The sequence below is a fragment of the Agelaius tricolor genome, unplaced genomic scaffold (assembly GCF_023055355.1).
Source record: "Agelaius tricolor isolate 1412-34295 unplaced genomic scaffold, bAgeTri1.0.p SCAF_5, whole genome shotgun sequence".
Classification (NCBI taxonomy): Eukaryota; Metazoa; Chordata; class Aves; order Passeriformes; family Icteridae; genus Agelaius; species Agelaius tricolor.
The window spans coordinates 17,092,810-17,116,569 of NW_027269265.1; the positions used below are offsets into that span (position 1 = coordinate 17,092,810).

At 38.2% G+C, this 23,760-nt stretch overlaps 1 protein-coding gene across 3 annotated transcripts in view; it reads left to right on the forward strand.

Moving 5' to 3' along the window:
- Positions 1-22,057, forward strand: part of TTC7B (tetratricopeptide repeat domain 7B) — a 118,501-nt gene extending 96,444 nt beyond the window's left edge. For all 3 annotated transcript variants that reach the window (XM_071426630.1, XM_071426628.1, XM_071426629.1), the window contains one exon: positions 21,057-22,057. In XM_071426630.1, coding sequence (XP_071282731.1) covers positions 21,057-21,278 — 222 coding nt within the window. In that variant the 3' untranslated portion in view covers positions 21,279-22,057. The remainder of the gene's footprint in view (positions 1-21,056) is intronic.
- Positions 22,058-23,760: the final 1,703 nt, after the last annotated feature.

Genomic DNA, 23,760 nt, shown 5'->3' on the forward strand with positions numbered 1-23,760 from the left:
AGAAAGAAGTCTGGTTTGTATGGGTTGTATGTGCTTGTGAGCCTGTCACAGATGTTGAGTTGACTGAAAAAAAAGGAAAAACAGAGAATACTTTAAAACATAAATTCAGAACCTGTTTGAAAGGGTCATGGGAGTTAAGGAAGAGAAACACAGTCACCCAGCTAACTTTTTTCTTTCAGTAATTCAGTATTCTCATGTGGAAAACATTCAGTAACTCATTTCATTTTCATCCTCAGGCCCTGCACAGTAACATTGTTGGTTTGGCCTCACAGGTCTGTCCTAAGCACATTGTGCTGGTTCTCATGGGTGGTTTGGGTTGTAAGTGGTTAGTACAGAGCTAAATGCTGATGCCAAATCTCAGTGCTCCTTTGACTCACTCTCTAAGTGCATCCTTATGCACAGGGTGCTTGACAAAGAATGGAGAAATGTAGGTCATTGTTTTGTTAGATTTGTGTATAAAATGTTGTGGGTTTGCCCTTCAGAAACTTCAAAATCATTTCACAAAATGTAGAGAAAGCAAAATACATGTTTGGCCAAATACTCACTGATCCTTATAGAGTGCATTTTACTGTGATTTGACCACATCTAAACATCTAAATATTTCAAGTGATTGCATTCAGTACCCTGAGAAAACAGTGGCCATTCTGCTTGCATTTTGAGGTGCAAACCATTGAGTTCAAGGACCATTTTGATACATTTTAAATACTTCATCTGCTGTGAGGCACTCACAGGCTATATTCTCTTCTGTCATGAAAATATTATTTCCCCTTTTAGCCTTACAAGAGAAAACCATCAGTGCTTGGTGCAGTAAAAAATTGCATAAAATCAACTTGCATGGTCATTAGTGCTTGAAGTATACTACAGTGGAAATCGAGGTGAAAAATTAGGGAAGTGTTTTTCCCTGTTTGTTTCAAAGTTACCTTATTTTATTTTTTAATTGAGATCAAATACAGCAGTTAACTATTTCATACTGACTTGGAGAAAAATTAGTAGAATTTCTTAAGTCCTAAATGCTGTATCTGAATTTCACAGTACTCTTTTAACACAGATCTATATATGTTCAGTATTTGACAACAATAACTGCTACAAATCTGAATTTAAACTAGAACCTGGTCTCCCTTTTGGAAAGAGAAAGGGAATTTGCAGCACTAATTTTGTTTATAGCTTGAAGCACTGAGCTCCCATTTACTCAGGCAGGACTGTGTTGAATGCCCTGTGAACTGTTCTGTAAGTGGAATTATGGGGCTGATGCTATTACAGGTCCTGCTTCAGACTTTCTTTTCACATTACTCTGTATTTACTCCAAATGGCTTAAAGCAGCTGTGACAGGAGCAGATCTTTCAGCAAGAAAATACCTCCATTCTTGGATGCTTTTCACCCAAAGAGTGAGCTCCCTAAGGTCTCTTCAACTCATTAGTGCTGTCCTCAGCTGTCAGCCATTCCAAGAGGAATTCTGCAGCTTGCTTAAATGGGTGTTTGGTTTAGACAATCTGAGGAGCAGAAGATGCAAAAGCCAATCTGATTTTGTGCTGCATGCACAGTAGTTGCATTGAATGGAACTGGACTCATATGGAGAAACTAAGCTGGTGAGGTGTACTATTTATTGAGAATCTAGTTGCAATGGTAAAGGCAGCTTTCTGAATACAGAGAGAAACTCTTTCAAATAGAAATCTCAGGAAAGTTAATTTAAAAGTAGATCAAAAAAAAAACCACCCCGAAACACTTAAAGGCTCAGAAAGTTAGGCTTGTTGTTTGTTTGGGTTTTTTTAACTTTGGGGGTTGTTTGTTTGGGGTTTCTTGGGTTTTTTTATTCTTTTTTTTTTTTTTTTGATTGTAGGGGTTTTTTAGCAGAAGGATTTTTGCCCACAATCTCAGCTTTAAATTTCTGTTTTCGTGTTATCTGTGTAATAGATTTTTCCACAGTTTATCTATTCAGGCACAGCTTGCCAGAAACCATTTTATCACTTCTGTTTGTTCCCATTTTAAAAAGTGGAAAATTAATTAGTGGCAGATGCTGGCAGAAGGAAGGGATGCTTTGGCTAGAGTTACTGCTCTTTATTTGGCAGGTCACGAATCATTCCACTGTTTTATTGTATTGTGTGGAACTGATAAAATTTCACCCACCAGATAATTCATGACAATTTGCTGCTGAAGCAGGTCAGTCTGCAATGTGCAGTATTACTCCAAAGTTCCTTCTCTTTGCTTGGAAGATTTTAAGAATCTTTGTTTTCTGTTTTTGAAATATAAGTAGTGTTCATCTCAAGCTTTGATTCCCATTTTATAGGATAAAGTCTTTGAATCGGGTTCTGTACTCAAAACTGAGCTATTATTAATTCACTTCATATACAGCAACTATGGATCAAATATTATAATTTTGGAAGTAGCAACCAAGTATAGTTTCAATTTGAGGAAAAAATCCAAGGATCACGATGGCCCAGTCTGGAACAGGGCTTTGGTTTTCTAGCCATCATAACAAAGCACCTGAGCTGGGATTCCCTGCCCTACACTGTTTCAGGTAATTGACAGGAACAGGAGCATGGTGAGATAGCATTTGTGTGATGGTGACAGTATTTTAGATGCACATGTAAGATGCATCCACTTGCCAAGAGTTTGTGGGGGTCTCACATCTTTGGAGATACTCAAAATCTGGCAGCCCTTGGCAACCCACTGTAGGTAACTCTATATCAAGTTTGGCTGTAGAGAATCTTAAGTTCCCTTCCTACTTCTGTCGTCCTGTCATTCTAGGAATGCAAGCAAGGCAAGGTTTGTAGATAGAAGTAATGATTTGTGTTAGGAAACACAATGGGAACACTTTGTGGACAAAGTCTTGTTACATTTTCCTGTTATGCAAGACTTATTGTATTTTTACCAGTGGTAAAAATCTATAAAGCACAAATTTTGTTCTTTCTTCTCTTGTTTCCATGGTACGTTATCCATAGCAATCATGGAAGGAAGGTGCAAGAGATTAATATACCTTTCTCAAATGATGTCACTCAACTATATGCATGTAAAATTTCCACATGTATGTATCTATACATATATTCTGTCCTACAAATCTGCCTTAATATTTTGGATACATCTTATTGTCTTTGCATACAGAAGTGTCAGTAGCAAAACAGTGCAACTGAAAAGGCTGAGTTGGGACCTCCAGAAATTTGGTTTTTGGGCTTCTGTCTCTCTCAATGTTTTTCTTAAATGTTCAAGCATACCTTAATTATCTGCATTGAGGCTCCTATAGACAGATACGTGTCTAATATTATTTAAAGAAAACAAAATATTTGTTGCTCTTTACCGTTTTTACATGGGAAGTATCTCTTTTGTAGTACTAAGTAGAGATGATAAAGAGCCAGCAAAATTGTAAAAGCATCTGATCACAGCATAAAAAAATTTCATTTTTTGGGCTTTTTTTTTTTTTTTTTTTTTGGTAGGTTTTAGAAAGGGTAATTCCCGTTAAAAGTCTTTCCAGACTCTTTCCAGCTTCTTATGCCTTTTACCCTCTGGAGGGCTGACTACATAAAAGTCATTGACAGATGGGTTTTGTTGACATCCCTTTTCCTCTCTGCTTTTTTTCTGGGTAACTGGCTGCCTAAAATAGAATGTAAAACATACAGATTTATACTAATAAAAAAACATTAACAAGGATGACTAATTTAACATAAGGAAAATGTCAGTAGTCTTAGTAATTCAGGAAATGGCCAGGAGGCCTAGTGCCAGTGAAGTGCTAATAGTTGTTCTTGATATTTAAGTTCTCCTTATTTTCAAAAAAAGAACAAAAAGGAAAAGAGAGAAGGCATGGAAAAAATTGAAAATATGTGCTCTTCCCTGCTATCCTCTGTAGTCTCTTACATCCCTTTTCATAGATAACTTGCTGGTGCTTTTTTGCATGGATCTCAAAAGTTCTATTTTTATTTTGCTCTGTGTAATTGCCTTTCAATATGAGAATTGCTTTGCAAAACACTTTTTAAATTAGGTCATTCTGCTGAAGTATGCACTGAGCTAATTATGATTATTTTGGTTCCCTGGGCATTTTTGTGCTCATTGAATTTATTAAAGTATAGCTGGGGCTGAGAACTTACACAGCAATAAAAGTTATGTAGCACCTGGTATGCTTTGCTTGTAGGTAACATCTGGCATCTAATCACTTATAATTGAATTTCATATAATGAATAAAGAAATATTATTAAGGATTGGGATGGGAGGGTCCTAAACATAAAGAATGGGAAAAAGGCTTTGAGAGAGTAGCCATCCTCATCTTTAAATCAACAAGAGATATTTTATTTTCCTTCTCCTGAGAAAGGCTGTGTTGTAGAATTCTGTAGGTAAGAACTCTTTAGCTACAGGACGTTTGAAGCCTGCGATCGTCTACACATGTTGTCTCTCTTTTTCTTTTCTTGTGCTGTATAACTTTGCAAATTGGTGAAATATAAGTGAGTACTACCATCAACAGCAATGTGAAAGAGATAAACCATTCCATGTGGCTTAGTTGAGGTGGTGAGTAAATGAGTGTCAGAAACTTGCAGCACCACACCAGGTGTCTGAGCCCTGACTCTTTCTCAGTCTCTCTTAGAATAACCTATTATTATAAACTGGTGCAGCAGTTATCAGTGCATGTATTTTGCTATAAATCTCATGCAGTTTTCAGTGCATTTCTATGCACTGGTTAAATGATCTTTTGCTTTTTGCTTTGTATTTCTCACAGGGGAGCTTTACTTGCTTTGGCAGAAGCTATTTCCTGAGAAAACAGACTGCTCTTGAGAGGACCAGAAGTTACCTAATCAATTATAATTCTTTTTTTCTGACTAGGAACTATAAACAATTTGTTCTTGAAAATTGTGCTTTATCTTATCCTTATCAAGCAAAAAGTGGCTTACCTTCATGCAAAACTGGAGATCTGGAAGCAACTGTCCCCCAGGAAATAATTTTAATCCTCATTTTTGCAGGGTTATGTCAAGCAGCTGTATTCCCCAGATAAGTTGTCTGCTCTGGTTCAGAGTTTTTTCTGCAAATCCCCAGTCTGGAGCAGTCTTCTTATGTCTATCTCTCCCTCTTCAGCTCATCTCATTTTAAATTTTATTTGAACACCTCTTTTCCATTTGCTGAAGCTTAGCTTCTCTTCTAACCAGTTTTATACTTAAGCAGTAATTCCCCTGCTCATGAGTCTACTGTTTAAAGATGAGTTCCACCTTGCACTTTGGAAGAATTCAACCAACTTACTATGTGTGAATAGCATAATATATTTTCTCCTAGATTAGATTTCTTTTAAAATAGACTGCGTTTTCTGGTAGCAAACTTGTGCTAGATGGAGTTAGGGAATTGGCCTTTAAGGTTAGTGATGGACTATATTTTATGTCAAGTTATGTGTTTAATCTAGATGAACAAATTATTAAAGAGAAAGCAGTTACTTTGAGGAGCTTTAATTTGTGGGAAAATCTGAAGTGGGTTTTGTGCATCTCTGGAAACTGTGTTTATTTAGAAGGTGTGATGGTTATTTTTCCATTATTATTCCTATTAGAGTATATTCTCTTCAACAAGTAGCAACAAATGGCCTGAAGAAAATTATGTGGTGATGCTATTCAGAAATCTGCCATCTCTTGATTTCTCAGCAGGGGAGAGGAGACATGCTCTCTGGCCACTTTGTGTACTTCATCTCACTGGAGAAGGCCAGTGTCTTCTCTGAATGAAACTGACTGCAGATTTAGAGTTGTTAATGCTTTTAATGCTACTTCTATCATGGTAAACAACCTGGTTAATCTGAGATGGGTGGAAAAGTACATCATGAATGAGACTAAGTAATGATGAACTTGAAAACAGAAAGCTATTTTCAGCTTTCATCACTTTTTCAGTCAGCAGTACAGTGTTGATCTACGCCTTTTAAATTTTGATACTAATATGTGTGGACTTTATAGAGAGCCAAGAGTTAAGGGCTCTTTAGTTTCACCAGTTAATCATGACTCTAGTCTGTATGTTTTGTTAAAACACTAGCTTTGCAAAAAACTCTTGGATTTGAAAAAAAATGCCATTAGTTATAGTTATTATATTTTCAGGCATGGATATTTACGTATCTGAAGAAATTTGGAAGAATAAAAAGTAAGTGGCTAAGCTGAGCATTTGCAAGTGTTATGGCAACTAAGAGTTGGTATGTCAGACAGTAAGACAATAGCTCAAATCTTTTTTATTCTTTTTCTAAATCAAAAATTTAGATATTTTTAAAAGGTTATAGTATTTTTTTCATAATAATTCTGAGTGCTCAACATGTTAAGTTTCAAATATGTTTGGCCCTGAACATGTATTCCCAGTAAGAAATGGGGAAACTGAAGGTGCTGTGGTGCTGTAGGTGCTGTGACATACCTGGCTTTATATACAGTACAAACCTCCTGATTTCTCATTCTGAACATCACATTCATGGGACTCACATTTAATTCCTGTGATTATTCTTTCCAGTGCCTTTGCAATGTGAAGAAAATCATTTTCCCCATAGGCATCTCCAGTGTCAGTCCTGTATCAGTATTCCCACTGCCTGCTGAAAGGAGCCTGTGGAGTGTCCTTTGTGGGTTTTGACTTGCAAATGATTGGCAGACTTTTAGGAGGACTTTCCCTTACGATATTTGAATTTAGTACTCTCCCTGATGGACCTCCTATTAAAATGTAGATTATTAAATCAGTTCTATCATTGAAAATTGATTATCAGTGAAAATTACATATTTGATAGTTCTTGCCTTTGCCTGCAGTTTAAGTGAAGGGATCTGTGGCATCTCCTCGATAGCCGTTCAGCTCAGCTGTGTAAAATGAGGTCCTCGTGTGTATCATTCACTTTCAATACTCTTAAATAATACATCACATACCTACATCTCTCTCCCAGTTCTCTCCTCTATGGAAGATTTGTCAGTGTTGGATTTGCTCAATGAACATATTGTTTCCCAAGTCATTGCAGCTGAGATGCTTGGTGCAGGAGATGGCTGGATAGCAGACTGGTTCAGAACTACCTGAGGCATCAGAACATTGTTTCTGAGATTACTTTTCGCTCTGGTTTTGAGAGCTCAGTTAAGCATTGCACTGGTTTTTAGTAACATACTTTTATAGGTGATAAAGGTAAACTACTTCTATAAATCTTTGTTTCTTATCTTACATTTTTACTTGGTAGTAAGATAAAATTCAAGAAAAGTTAACTTCAAACCAGGACTAAATATCAAGTACATGGATATAGAAATCTAAAGGAAAAAGGATTGTCACAATTGTTGTGAGTATATTCTACTGCCCAGATGTTGAGGTAGAATGTAGTTTTGTATTAAGATGCACTTACTGGAGTTTTGGGAAATTGAAAAAACTTTCTGCATCACACATTACAGCTTCTTTCTGCTAATCTCTGATATGTAGTTTATACATGTGTGGCTTTTCACACTAATCTCAGAAATCCTGTGTTTTGGTAGATGCTGGTGTGATGCTTCAAGGAAGCTGGCTTTCAAGAAATAGCCCTTAAATTAGATTTGAAGTTGATTCTTAAATTAGATTTGAAGTTGATTTTAGGAGCAGCTTTTCTTTTTTAAGAGCTGGCATAGAATTGAAGGAAAAAGCAATATTAGAAAACACAGAGTTAAAATGGAGTGCTCATATTCAAGAGCCACGTATCTATACAGAAAGCAGTTGACCTGAAAGAAATCTTCAGTCTTTCAGTACTGCTCAGCTGAACAAAGCAAAGCAATTCCTTAGCAAAGCACTTACTTAGCAGAAATATGAAAACATGTACATTGTTCACACTGGTGAAAGCTAAGCCCTGCAAGGAAAGACACTTCCCAAAACCACTTGAGCTTTAATAGGCCGTTTAGGATGCAGATATTTGATTCTTTCTATTTTTTCTTTCGAAATACTTTGATGAAAAATCACAAAGTTTTAAAATGCTTTCCTATTCTTCCAGGAACTAAACTTTGTAAGTGAATTTACAAATGCTTCTTTTATGGATGTATCTGAAATTAACATGTGAGTTCCGTTTTTTTTCCTAGGTTTTAATTAATTAGTCTTTAATTAGTGATGCTGGTGAAATTATTTGTTGCAGCTCAGTGTGTTCAGTCTTCCTCAGCCACTACTAATACACTGTTTACATCTCATACATTGAACTTACTACTTAAGACCAATATCCTTAGGAAATCAGGCATACAAAATCATTCTTTAACACTTTTGTTTCATCTGGACAGAACAAGGAATGATAAAAAAAAAAGCTTGTGCAAATATTACAAAAATAGAGGCAGGAGGAAAGACTACCAAGACTTTTTCATTATTTCAGATTTTTATTAGGTATGAGCAAACACACAAGAGTGAGTGTTTGTAAATTCTCAGCTGCAGCGAAGTAAGGCACAGTCATTAGAAACCCAAACCAGGCTTCACTGCAGTCAGTGCTGTTAAAAGTTGATGGTTTAAAATTATTCCAGAACATAGCATAATGTATTGTGCTACATTAGCTTAGTTAGCTGTATTCCTGCATTGCATAATATGTTTAGATGAAAGAGTGAATTATGTGTGATGCAAAGACCTTATCTGTAAAGGGCTATAGAAATAACAAAAAGATCATGTGGATTCAACATTTCTTCTGTACAATATGCTGTGTGAAAATGGTTGCAAAGCTCTAAATGTACATGGACAAAGGTGGTGTGAGGTAGCACTTTGGAAGAATGCTTGCCATCTAATAATATTTGCCATCTATCAGAAGTGATCTGACTTACTAAAAGAATGGATTTTGCCCTGGCTTCTGAATTAAAATGTCCCTGATGGTTAGTGGGTTTTGCTACCTTAAAATAAGTATTTTAAAATAAAGACACAGTTTTAAAAGTACATCCTCTCATTTAAAAACAAAACAACCTTATTTTCTAAATGGGTGCAAGTAACAAATTAAGGCAGGTATTGTCATGTGTTTACAAATGTTCAAAAGATGAGCAGGTGAACCTCTGTCAGCTGCAAAGTCATTTCAATTTCCATTTTTCCATGGTCCTTATTACAGTTTGTCCTGACAGCTGACAATAGCTTCTTTGGGATTCTGTCTGGTTTTTAATTTATGACCATTGAAAAAGTGATAGCCACACTAGTGTTGGAACAGATGGCTTTGTGAGGGTCATGGACCCAAAGATTTAGCAGAGGGCTATGAAATGCTATGACACAAAGGCAGTCTGTGATGGTGCTTTGTTATATTAACTGAATGCCTAGCCACAAGTTGGTAGGTTACAGTTGCCAGAAGTAACTGGTTCTGATATAAAGTAGAAAACAGTATGAAATGCTGTCAGATCTATTAAAGTAATTGACACGTCAAACTTCATTTCCTTTTAAAATTGTGATATGATAGTATGAGCAGCTGGCGATCTCTGGAAAATAAATGAGGTAGCTTTAGTTTGGCCATCCAAACTCACCTCATTTGGTGCAGAATCAAAGCCCGAGCTTCAAAGATTTAGGGATGTGTTATGAGTAGGTGTGGTCTTTCTGCCGTGTGGATTACATTTTATTTAATATGAGATTTATATCTGAATATTTTTATGAAGATTAATCCATTGTTTAACACAATAGGTGGTAGGAAATGTTTGTATCTCACCTCAGACTCAGCAGCTCATTTAAATTCCAGAATTCCCACCTTCCCCACCAAACCCATGCTAGTAGTTCTTATGCCATGAAAATCCCTTCTTTGAAAAGTGGAAGCTGCTACTCTGCATTTCACTCTTTACTCAGAGAGCATTAACTTCCCAGTTTGCTTACTCTGATCAAATCCTAGCTTTGTGGAGGAGTGCCTTTTCTGTCACTCTTGTTCTTCCTGCCAACTCTGCTCCAGTGAACTAGAAAAGTGACTCAAATGGACAAGGCTCTTACACTTGGGGAAGCAGGGCTCCAGTTTATTCCAGCTGCCTGTCAGCTGAGAATAGTAAACCAAAGGAGAGGACTGAGGAAGAAACTGCATTTGGAATTACATTTTCTCTGCAGATTCCAACCTTGTGCACTAATTTATTATACAGTCTGAAAAATGTATTTCAAGAGCCATAAACCAACCACAGAATATGATTTAACATGCAGCGTCAATCAGAACAGTGATGGATATAAACTTACAAAAAGTCCATAACTGCAAGTCATATTTTGCCTCCATCTTCAACAGGAATGTGATATTCATCATGAATGGCAAAGGTAAAATTAGCAGTTGAAATGAAAGTATGGAAATGATGGTAAGTACTTGCTGGTGGAAGAGTATGGAGGAGTTGACCAGAATTCTGGAATAACTAGTTGATGGAATAACTGAGGCTTCACTGAATATTACTGGATTTGTTAACAGAAAATTTTAGAATAGTTCATGCAGTACCTCTACTCAGTGAGAAGAGTTGCATGACAAAGGCAAGGTTTGATTAAAAGTGAGACTTGGAGACCCTTCAGTGAAAGTAATAAAATAATTTTCAGAAATGCAAGAGCAAGACTGAGTATGGAAATGACTGGGGAGGACAAAGAGCTGGGGTAGTACTTGATCAGAGCTGTATCTCAATTGTGTGTGAGCTGGCTGGGCACAACATGAGGCATCATCTTGTCCCCATTATCAGCATCATGATCTTGTCAAGAGTGCAGTCTCACCTTTAGTTTTGTGAGCCTACAGATTCTCCTTCCCTTGTGGAATGGTGGTGTTTGTGCTCCACTGGTTGCTTTATGTACCCAGAAGAGAAGCTGCCATGCCCAGTGGAACCAGCTGGGGCTGGTCCATGGGGCAAGTGAAGCCTCAGTGTGCACTAAGGCAGAGGTTTCCCTTTGGTTCCTCCCAGGCTGGGGCTGTGATTCTCTTGAAATCCTGAGTGATGTGCTGGATGGCAAACCCAGTGTGTGGCTTGGCCAGTGCTGAGGTGACTGCACAGCACTGTGGCACTGGAAATGTCTGCAGCACTTTCTGGGAGGAGTAGGAAATTTTAATAATAATATATGATCCTTGTAAACTTGGGAGGAATATGTATAATCCAAATAAGGCTAAGTGGCATTGGCACTGGAGCAAATGAAAACAAACTAGCTAGGGAAAAATTTCAGAAGATGATGTGAATAGGATTCCTAGCACTTTCAGACTAAAAAATGTGGAGCAAGAAATCTTGGTGTCAGGTTGTCCAGATAGAATTGAGTGACCTAAGAGGATTCTTCTGATCTGATGTTGATTAAATAGAAAATACCTTACTTTTGCAAGTTTTAGTTAAAAAATTAACCATTAATCCACAAAAAAGAGTTGAGAGAAAATGTGATAAGCTTATATGGAATTTAATTATAAAACTTAGGTGATGCTTCAGTTATAGTAGTGTGTTTACTTCCAGGTCAGTACTAGCAAAAGCTGATTTGTTGAGGTATGTTGATGTTATTCTTAGCTCTTTAATAATTTTTCCCCAAAATACTTCTATTTGGGGCTTCTCCCTTTAGTTGTCAGAAGCTTTTTTCTGTAGATTTTTCAGTATGTTCAACTTCTTCCAATTTTGTGCAGGGTAAGTCAATATATAGGGAAGTGTTTGTTTGATTTTTCTGGAAGTGCTAGAAGTCCTTTCTTATCCAATGGTTAGGCTCTGGCTCTTCTGACCTGTGCCTGATGGTGCACAGATGGGAGGGTGTGGGCCCTTCTTTCACACTGAAAATAGCTGTCCCTTAAAGGAGAATCTGCTGGCAGCTGTCCTGGCAGACTGGCAGGTTAGCAGCTACCTACAGCTTCTGCCTTGCCTCTCAGAAGCCAGGCAGAGAGGGGGTGCATTCCCTCTCCTGCCAGGAGGGCTGTGCACACTGCCGTGAGGATGCCCTTGCAGAGTGTGCTGAGCCCCAGCAGCAGATGGCACTTCACATCTGGTTTGTGTGGGAGGAAGTGGTCTGTTTCCTGGGGATGCTATAAACATATATATTTATTAATACTGAATTAAAAATAATCTCTTTTTCTTAGAGGTTACTGCAGTGCCAGTGTAGTAAGTGCTGCTGTGGTGTCATAACACTTTTGAAACAGTGACATTAGTCATAGCTATAACATATGTATGTACATATTTTTATATGCAGAATTCTCTTTGGCTAAGGGGAAAAGGAATAAAAAAAATGAATGATGTGCTTTAATCTGAGAATTTCTGTTTTATTTTAGTAATGAAAAGATTGGTCATCTTTTATCTAATACCGCAGTTCTGACTTTGAATATTTAATACAGCATTTTTCAGAATATTTGAGAGAAATGCACATGCATAAATGCAAAAAGGTACTTCAGAAGAATATTATTCTCTTCTGATTCCTTTTCCATAGTCTCAAAAGTTCAGACAAGTAAGTGCTAGTTTCTGTAGTACTGATGGACTACAAGTGCTGGCTTTCAGTACAGTGGCAATCTGGTGAAAGATCTCCAAAGCTCAATGTGGACTCTGACAGTTCTATTAATTATAAATTTTACTCACAGAGCCTAGTACTTGATCTGCAACTCTGCTTTTCCTTTGATACACAAACTATTCCCCTGACTTCAGATTGATTTCTTCATTAAAACACTTGATCAATTTTTCTAATTACTATTTCCAGAAGCCACATACAATGCAGTGTGTTCAATGTGGTTGTATAGAACTGTCATTAATGAAAAACAGCTTCTTAAAAAGTCACTGCTTGCTATTTCTAATTATTTATTCTTTAATTCTATCTCTAATTGACTGGTGGACAGAAAAACATTAATATCTTGACATTATAATAGTTTTGCATGGAGCACAAGCTTTCAAAACCAGGAACCTTCAGGTATTCTAAACTCAAACCTAGTTTTAGGCAGTGGAGTAAAGATCCTGAATTCCTGGTATCCTCAGTTCTTGTGAAAAATCCAGCTTTTGCTCAAATAATTGAATATTGACTCAGTGGGGTGACTTTGAGGCTCCTCACTTCAAAAACTTGATCTGTTTATCCTGTTTGGTACTTGTGTAATTTTTGGAGGATTTGGGTTTTTTTTCCTCTTTTGGATATTGAAACTTCTATGTTACTCCTAGGTTTTGAATAACAGAAATACAGTTTGCTATACTTCTGACCCTTTGACTCAATACTGTAAAAATAATGGCATCAATAACAAACAGTGCTTTGGAGTCTCTGTATGAAGCACAAGTGGTAAACTTGGCCTTGCTTTGAACCCAGGCAGTGTTGAAATGCAGCTACAGATGAGACTGATAACATGGCAGGATTTCTGTAGGGAACTCACTGGGATGTGTTGATATCTATGAGCTGTCTACATAGAGGAAGAGGTGGGGTATGAATCACAAAAGACAAGAACATACCAAAATATAGAAATGGCTATGGGCCATTTCATAAACAGCACTGTGTGAAGCTGTGATCTCCTGCACCCCTTTTCATGCACTTGTGTGCATGTATTTGGTACATCTGGGAAATCCACATTTCTGGTTTGTGGGAAGGGTGAGAAGACAATGATGTGGCTTCAGTGCTGGGAGGGAGGGAAGGGAAGATCCAGTGGTGCCAAATGGAGGGAGGTGATCCAGAGACCTACACACATTTCAGTGTCACCTCATGCTGTCACACCTGGGACGAGATGTAAAACATTTGCCCCAGATGACAAGTACTCCAAATTTAGGACTGGCCATAATCTGAGGGCTAAGGCTATGCTTAATTAGTCCCTGATGCCACTGGTCATGCAGTACTTGCCACAGCTGTAGCCATCTGACTTCTGAAGGGAGAACCATTGTGGGGTTACTATGTTGGTAGCCACAGTGTATAAAATAAGGCCCTCAATGTAATTTTCAGATGGAGGTAAAAAGTTAAATGAGCTCTGGAGTCTCTAACTGCTTCATTTTATCATAAGGTGTTTTATTGTTTCCAGTGTGCTTGCTATAGTCAAATCATATAGTCAAATCTTGCAGTGTAGCCTGGTAGTCATGCTATTTTTTTAAAGCTATCAGGACGTTCACATAAGGTGTAAATCAAAATTACAGCAGATTATTGCAGGAATATGTTGTCTTAATAGGAAGAGAAGTCCCCCAGGGGCTTCCCTCTCAGTGGAAGACTGCAATCAGCAGTTTTTAAAAACAACCTTCAATGTTGAACCTTTCTGCATTCTGGGCTGTGAGCAGTAGGGAACTAAAAGGCAATCACATCCTTGTGGGAAGGGGTCAGTCATTTCCAAGGGAGTTACAAGCACAGAGATGCACTCCCAACCACACGGGTTCGTTATTTCATGCTGGTGATGTGAAGTTCAGTGAGTAACAAAGCCAAAGTTGTTGTTTTAAGAATCTGTTGCCAAGCAGTAGGTTTTCTCCTAGCAACAAGTGTTTTGCAGCAGGGGAAGCAATTGGATACCTTAGAGGGTATGTTAGCACTGGGGGAAGGGCAGAGAAATAACAAACTGGGGCTCCAGTAGGGCCACGGAGAGCACAGAGGGTGGGCTGGGCATGGAGGGAGGGGTGAGACAGAGAGGGACATGAGGCACAGGTGATGATCTGGGATAGGCTCTGAGCAAAAGGGTTGGATCAAGGCACAGGTTTGTTCATCAGCTGCTTTGTTTGGTTTAGTGAGTGATCAAATGTAGTATTATTAGCTGGTTGTTCTCATTTAAAAAAGAAAATCCATACTGAGCTGCTAGGAAGCTTTATCCAAACCATATTTGAAGAAATACGCTTTTTATTTTTCAAAATAACTTCCTTGTTAGAGAAAATAAGATAAGTAATTTTTATTCTGCATTTTGGAAAACAAGTTATATATATAATGTGTTATATATATTATGTGTTATAATGTGTTATATAATATACAAGTTGCAGTTTCTTTTCCAATTTAAAAAAAAAAGGTATTTATTATCACCTTTACTTGTAAAGTAAGTGTAGTGTTGCCAGTCCAGTTGGATTTAAACCTTATAATGTGGTCACCACCCTTCAAAATCTCTGCATTAAAGTGCAACCTGTGTCTGCAGATACAGAACTATGTTTATTCATCATTTTTCTGATGGAATGGTTTATTTCTAACTGATGTACTGTGTCACAATCTTTTCGTACTTGCAGAAAATAATTATGCACAATGACTCAAGATGCATGTGCCTTTGAAAGGAGTTTATAAATGATTTCTTATGCAAAGTCATACTTTGACTAGATGGACATGTTTCAGCACAAAGTCACCAGCTAAAATGAAAATAGGCAAGCACAGTATATAAATAATGTTCCGTTTCACTCTATGTAAGTGTAAAATATTGATTATAGACTACATTTAAAATGCGTATTTTTATCACAGAGGTTGGAAAGCATCAGCTGTAGAATTTTACTTGTTTTTCCATATATCATGGCAAATTCTTCTCATTTTGTCTCACTAACACTTCTGTTTCATTATTATAGCATAACACTGTCAAGTCTCTGGTAAACCTTCAAGTTTGATAGATTTGTTTAAAAATAGCAGCCACCTTAACACTTGCAAAATAGGCTGAAAAAGCAGCATGTAACAAGGGGCAGTTTTTTTGATGCTAAAATTACCCTGCATATGGATTTGCAATGCATACATTGCACATTGAGTTTTGTAACTATTTATGGTCATAATCCCTGATTTTGAAGTTTTTAGATAGGAAGGGGATGTTTCTAGCATGTCCTTCTGATTTCTCACAGCTTAAAGTTGATCATCTCTTAGGCTGGGACCCACTTTAAAACAGTAAGGTAGTGAACTGGGATATTATTGTGAAGTTGGATGTAGTGAGTTCTTTAAATCTTTTGTAGCTTTTAAGAATCATTGTTTTCCACATCTGAATAGCTCTGTCTGCTTATACATTATCAGCTGTTAGCTTATTGGGCTTCAGCAAGTCATCAGCAAAACAGGCCACTGTTCTTCTGTCTCCCTGCCCTTATCATTAAAAGCAAAATGAGTCAATTTTTTATTTTCATATGCTTCTCATGTTTTCTCATTGCTGTTGTTTTTACAAGGCAAACTTTTAGCTCTGAGGGCTATTTTTTAGCTAAATAAGATTTGTATCATACAAGTATAGGAAGCTTTTTAGCAAACAAGTCATGTAACAGATCTGCCAGGAATAAATTAATATGAATATCGTATCTGGTACTACTCAAATCTCCATAGTTGAGACTTCTGTAGGTCAACAGACTGTTTCTTAACCATGGTGAGAATCTCTGGCACTTTTTTGTGTGTTAAATCAGCCACATTTCTTGTTCTTGTTCTGTCCATTTCTCCCATTTCCCAGGTTTCTTCTCTGCCTCCCTGAAAAATGCAAGAGTGCAAACGGACTCATGGTCACAGTTCCTCTTTTTCTCCCTTTTAAATAAATTTCTTTGCATTTGAGAACATGTCCCACTTCTAGTCTATATTTTACTCAGAGAAAATGAAAAGATTCCTCTTGATATCAAGTGAATAAAGGTAAAAATCTCAAGTGGTGCTTCTGTTGAGGCTGAGAACAGTTTATTTTCAGGCACAGGGGAGAAGGAGTCAGACAGTTAAACCTTAAGGAAATCTGCTCTCTTGAGACAAATTTTTTGGTTACGCTGAAGAAACCACAGTGATATTTGTAGTGTTACCTTTCTACCCTTTTTTTTTCCAGTTAATGCAAATATAGTTTAGCACTTTATGATAAAGCTCTGGGTTGATGGGCAATAACTGTGACTGTAATTTTTTCAATGTCAGTTCCACGGAAAAAAAATTTACGTCAGCTTCTCATTTGCCTAGAAGCAAATAAAAAAGTGACCTTAGTAGACTGCTGTAAATGGCTGGTGTTAATAGTTCTTTTAATAGCTGTTTTTCAAAATGAAAAATTAGTTATTTACAGAATTTTAGTCCTATGTTTATTTGTCTAGATATGTGTTTTGCATTGACTGTTTGGTTAATCATTATGACAGGTTAATTTGCAAAGAGAGAAAGCCCTTCTGCAGAAAAAACATACCTTTGTAGTGAAGACTACACTACATGCTTATTTAATCAATTATGACTTTATAGAATTGCTTATTGTATGATGTTGTTCAGGTTCTGAGTCATGATATTTTAGTAATGAAAAAATAGTGCATTTTCTAACTGGAAATTTTATTTCAAGACTGTAATGCTCCACTTGAAAATCCAAATTAATCTGAATGTTTTCCTTTTAAAAGATGCTTACATTTGTCTAATGAACAAATGGACCCTGTTTGACTGAGCATTGTAAAAAACAGTTCTTGAAGAGATGTTTGGGTGAAATAAGCAAAGAATAGCAGTTTTGTATGTGGGGCAATGTAAAATGAAGTGTAAATGCAATGGCAGAGGGAGGAAACACATGTAAAATCATTGCCCAACAAGAGGGAGACTTTGTGACTCCAGGCTGGGTGAGGAAGGAATTGTCAAAATCTTGAAAATAACCTGTGGCAAAAGTTGGAAGCACTTTCCTCCCCATTTTGATCAATTCCTAGAGGGTTTGTTCTGTTAGGATGTGAAGTTTGCATAGAACCTGTCTGTGGTACAGCAGCACCTCCCTGTTGGGGCAGCACACAGTGTTTCACAGTGTTGCTGTTTTAGAAAGCCCCTTTGGGAGGCCCTGGAGGCTCTCAGAATTGCCAAATCCCTTTTACCCCCAGCTCTGGCTGGGCACTGTAAAGGGCTGTTGACCTTTCCTTGAGCAGAGAGCATCTGAACTCCACAGATCTTGGAGTACTGTTGATTATTCAAAGTGACTGGGATAAATATCAGCGGACTGCACTGGTTTCATTGGTTGTGATGACGGCATAAAAAAGTCTCTTTCTTTCTTCAGAGATTCTCTTCACTTTCTGCCTGTGCCATTTCTCATTAGAGTTCTCTCTTGGAGTTTTTTGAGTTACAAAATCCACCTCTACAATGTAGAACTGGCTAAAACAAAAATAAGGTTCACATAGAGAGTTTGCAACACACAGACATCCTAACCAGAGAGAAAGTGAAAGCCTTAACAACTTAGGGAAGATCAGTGATTCAACAGGAAAAAAAATCAACCCCAAAGGAACCCCCAAATTCTCAGCAAACCAAACATAGAGTAAAGTAATAAGCAACATTTGTACTGAGCTGCAAAATGAAGAGGTTTGCACACATTAGAGGCTTTTATAACTGTGTTAGAAGCAAGTGTCATACATTTATTGTTCCTTCATGTGAAAGAGATGCAGTAGCAGGAAAGATCCTGCTTTCTCCTGCAGATGCCAACAGTTGTCTTAAACACCTCTGTCAAGTACTGCAGCATTCTAAATGTACAAAGAACAAATAGGTTGCCTTAGGAACTTACTGGTTATATTATATTTTGTTGACTGGATCTTCTTATTTGCACATTTACTATATAGCACTTTTTCTAATTGATTCAGGTTCCCGATCCCCTCTCATATTTTATCTTCTTAAAGATTTATAGAGAGGATATACAGAAAAGGCATTCTGCTTAGGTTTTAAGGTAACATGCCAAGTCTTAAGGTGTGAACCATATGCCACTTAGGTACCCTTCTGTGTTTCTGCAGAGCTGATGTGTTTTTCAGGCCCATCTTCAGCCATAAAGCAAAAGACTTAACATTATTCTGCAAATAAATGTTGCCTGTACATCTGCTGTTAAATAGGTGAAGGCCCGAACTGGTAGCTTTGAGATTTTGTTTCCAGTCAGAAAGCAGAGGAATATACACAGTGAAGGACTGGGATAATTTAAATAATAATATAAATTTGATAATTTCTGGAAAATCTTAGAGGAATTTTGGTTTGGGAAGGGGGTCAGTTGGGTGGGTTTTGTTGTTGTTAGTTTTAGTGGATCAGGTTTTTTTCTGAAGAGTTAATGCAGAAAGCAGTTGTATGCTGACAGCTGGTAAACTGAAGTTAGTTTTCTTGGATGGGTGTTGGTGTGAGGTCACCAAAGGATATTGCTGTGTGATAGACACAGCTCCTTCTGCCTGTGGTGTGTAATGCTTAATAGAGCACAGTCAGGCAAGGACTGCAAACAATCTGAAATGTTCTGTGCCTCAGAATTGTAATGAACTCATCTGGGAAGGGGATTTACAAACTGGACACTTACAGTGCATGACATCTGACCATCATTCTGAAAGAGTTCATGAATCAGAGAGTGTTTTGTGTTCTTTCTCTAGATCACTTATTTGAGTTCAGCCCACAGCTACAGTGATCAAATGTCACTATCCTTTCAATGCTCTGCATGAAACAAGTGTAATTTTCTGTCGGTCCTTTGGAAGCAAAGCTTGTTGTCCCAGGGCTACCACCTGAGGCAGGAGCCTTCATCCCATCCCAGGCTGAGACACCAGTGAAAGGCTGACTTTCAGGAGGCACTCCCTGGAGAAAGCTGTGTCCCCAAAACATGAGGGACCAGCATGCAGCCTCATTGCCCTTGCAAGAATGGTTCCTTCACTACTGCTATAAATGCTAATTTCAACACTAATGCTTGTATTCTTAGGAAAGTATAGAAGCAGGCCAACTGCCAGTATTTGCTCTAGTTCTATCACCTGGAAAACCTCAGCTATCCTTTTTGCCATACACAATAGGGCAGATGTGATGTAATATGTGTCTCTTCCTATGAACAGGCTTATATCTGCAAAATTTGGTTTTTCTTTGGTCTGGAAAGGAATAGTTTCTATCCTTAGCAGGCAGGGAAAATGGCCTGGCATATTTAAGAAAAAAAAGGTATTAGCAATATTCAAATAATTCACATGTTTAATTAGTATAAAATATACATATCTGCACAACAAAAAATCAAGGCTTATGAAAATTTTCTTATCTTGAAGAATAAGAACACTTAAATTTTATTAAGGTTAGGTGCATTGCAGTGACAGCTTTGTGTATTCCATCTTCATGCTTCATTTTTTTGTAGTTTCACATATGATACCTACCAGTCACTGCCAATCACTTCACTGCAGGGGAAAAAAGCTCTGACCCTGTGAGTTATCCAGGTTTTGTATTGGAAGTACTGTTCACTTGCTCTGAAAATGCTGACTCAATTGACAGCTCAGAAAAAGTCCAAACCCAGAAAAGCCCTCTAGCACCTTTATGTGAGAACATCTGCAGGCTGCTAGAAATTAGCCTGCATTGCATTTATTTATTCACTTGCCAGTACTGTACAGCACTCTTTATGTTGTTCTACAGAGCAGGGTGTGCTCAGTTGTTCTGTAGGATGGAGTTAACAGTCTTCCCAAGCTGAAACTCAGCCAGGTGGGCACAATTCCAGAAATGTATGCTGGATAATTCAGGGGCTGCATAGAATGTCAGTACTTTCTAATCAGCAGTGCTTAGGTTAATAAGGATTTGAGGGACAGATGTGCAGAGAGATAAAAGAAATGGTGGTCCAAGGAGTGGGGGCTGGGAGGGCAGAATGCACAAGGCCTCTGTAAGCATGTAATTGGGACACCTCTCTGCAAAACAAAGATTTGTGCTCCATATGTGTTTTGCAATACAGAATCACAATATAAAAATGCATAATATTGTTAGGATTATTATAATCCCAAAATAAAGCTCTCTTACTGGGTCATTCCATGACTTTTCTGGCACAGTAACATGGCTGAATATGATGGATGGAGATTTCCATGGCCTCATTCAGCCCATATCCTCGTGGCTCTGGACATGCCCTGGATTGTGTAGTGTTGAATTGGATCCCATCTTGCAGAGGAAGATAGAGGATATGTAACAAGTATGCTCATGAGGAGGTTCTGTGCCTGCTGGTGCTTTGTGCATCACTGGGGCAATATCAGTCCCTGTTCCTGTTCCACAGATTAAATCAAGCACTGTGGTTGTTGCCCATTGAGCTGAACTCAGTCTTGTTACAGCATCCCTGTGCTGAGATGCACAGGGAGGGTGTGAAAACTACAGGGCACACACCTTAGGACTTCAGATAACAGGAGCTTGCACAAAAGCCCAGGTACTTCCTGCTTCTTGGCAAATAGGTGGAATTTTTGTTACTTAGTCTTTGTTTCTTGTCCAAAGCCACTTGACTTTGTTGGTGTGGAGTAGCTTGCTCCAGTCCTGCATCATGTAATTTCTTAAATTTAAAAAACAAATAAAAATTACGGACTCTAACACTTGGAGCCCAAGAGCTGCCTACCCCTATTTCACTGCAGTCACCTTGTTTGAGCTTCAGGAAAGCCCTCCTGGCCATTCTCAGCCATTTTCCCTTTGTTTTCTTGCAGGCTCTGATCCTTCACCAGCTTGGGCGCTATAGCTTGGCAGAGAAGATTCTCAGAGATGCTGTCCAGGTGAACTCCACAGCCCACGAGGTCTGGAACAGCCTGGGAGAGGTGCTGCAGGCTCAAGGCAATGACGACGCCGCCACCGAATGCTTCCTGACGGCGCTGGAGCTCGAGGCCAGCAGCCCCGTGGTCCCTTTCACCATCATCCCCAGGGTCCTGTGAGAGGGCATCTCCATCAACAGATTTTTGGTCTTGACTTCTGGGTGAGCAAACCCACTGTGTGAGACTGCCTGGTAACTGGTTAGTTGGAGAAACTTCAGAGCCACAGGTAACAAACTTCACTCTTTTGTGGGAAAGTGGCCAAAGCAGGGAGGTGCCACCATATGTTGATGTCAGGCTGAGAGGACAGAGTGGTGAGCCAGAGCCAAATCACTCTTATTGCCTGCAGTTTTGCCCTGGTAGTTTTAAAACATCGTTATATTGTTCATGGATGATGTGCCATATTTTGTTAGTGAAACTTGAGTGTTACATAAAATTATAATGGAATCGACTACCAATTGTAGAATAAGTTAAGATTCAGTGGCAGAGCAGACTATTTTTAACAAGGCTGTTAATAAAACTGTTGTCTTCCTGCCTCTCAACCTCTTTTGGCCCAAAGTCAAAATGTGAATTTTCTGTTTCCATCTCCATTTTAGTCCAGGCCAGAAAATCAGTTGAGTTCTTGTTTTTAGTTGTTAATAACTGTGATGTGTGGCTAACTGTTATCTAGAGCAAAGGCTGAGTACAAGAATATTTATATTTTACCAATGTATGCCTGTTACAAAAAAAAATATATTAGTTATTTAAGTTTAACTTTTTTATGTGAATTCAGAGTTTATTTATCAATGGAAATATGTAAAAAGAAGCCTCAAATGGAATATTTACCGACATTCCTTATACATGAACCCAGACTTGGCTTAATGGGAAGATTATGTTAATAATAAAATGATTTTTAAATGGAACCTTTCCTGTGTCTTGGTTAAGAATCTGGGGGAAATAGATGGCTTATGATTGCATTTTTATGAGGTGGCTGGCTGGCCTTGAAGATGAACAACACCAAAATTAGATATTCTGAGGCCAGTCTAGAGAAAAGAAGCTGCTATACTCTTTACCAGTGGTACTGTTATCTTAGATTTCAGTTTTCCTTAAATCTTCACAACTCCTTTTTTATTCCTTCCACTCCAGCTCTTGATGAAGCCAGATTACACTGCCTCTACATAATACATGGAGATTTACATACACCTTGGTAGTGATTGGGAAAAGCATGTTAAATATTTATACAATATTCTTTGGGGTTTTTTACTGTCCTCATAGTTCTTTCTCAACATCTCCTGCCCTTTGTGTGCCTTGAAAGAAAAGTTGGCTGGCTTAGTATACAGATACTTGCCAGAGATTCTCTGGGAGGTGTGAGAAGAGTCATTGCTGCAGTGACTGTTCAGGGTGAGTGAGCTGGGGTAGCATTGTCCGCTCATTTACAGCATTGGGCACATTTGGAGCCTGGGAAGAATTCCAGGTTCCCCATTAGACTGGGTGTTCCTTGATACTTGGCTGATTTGTCATAAGAGGTGGTTTTAAAGTGCTTAGCACAGGATAGCAGATGATTCAGGAAAATAACAGCAAATGTTGTTCTTTGTCCCTCACCAGAGCTCATGCACTTCAAACACATGGAGGATCCTTGCTGTGGCAGTGTGGGTTCCCAGTGAGCATCTTCAAATGGCAGAAGACTTAAACCTGGGGAGCTCTTCAGTTTTCCTCCTGGCATTTCAAATGCCTCTTAGGCTGAGGCTACTTTGAAAGTGTATCTGCTTGGTATTTGGACCATATGTTCTCTGTAAAATGGACCAAAACCCTGTAATAGGTAGTGTTTTCAAATCTATTTTAAAGGCAGTAGAAATTGTGTCATCTTGCTCACTGCGAAAAACATCAGTTTTGTTTTCCCATTTAAAGTCCCTGTTTGGCATTTTTTCTTCCTACTGTCCTTGGCTTTCTTTTTCTCTTTTCTATTTGCCAACTGTTCTCTTTTCTAGTCCCAGTTTGTAATTTGTGTTCTGGCCCTGCTGCCTTTTGGCACCCATTACATGATACCAAAGAAATAGTGCAAAACCTTTACTGGTTTAATTCAGTTCCTCCTGAGTGCTTTTCCTGTCCCAATTCCATTAGTTAACTTGTGATACCTTTCACAGGAGTGCTCCTTCTCAGTATTGACTCACCTTTTACTATAATATCAAAGCTTTTCTATCAAGGCGATTTGCACCTACATCTGAGGCAGGTGGTCTTTATTCCACAGAGCTTCAGACAAAAGTAGAGAATAGGAGAATTCTGTTTAGAATTCTTCTCATTCCATTTCAAGTCCTGGCCTCTTTTGATAAACTCCCAATGTGGAAAGGTTAGCAATCTAATTGTGTCATGTCTTTTATTAGTGGAGAAGTTGTCACTGGTGTTGTGCATATCAGGTGAACCTGAATATCTGTTTCCTTTTTCTTGCACTGGAATCAGTTTCACTGTAAATCCACAAGCTTCTACCTCTTGGGAATAGCCTCAGCTACCTATTTTTAAAAATGGATTATCTCTGTAAGGCTGTACATTTAGGAATTTTCAGGCAGAAGAGGAAATCCTTGCAGCATATGAATTAAAGAGCACTGCTTGTTTAAACATAGTTTTCAAG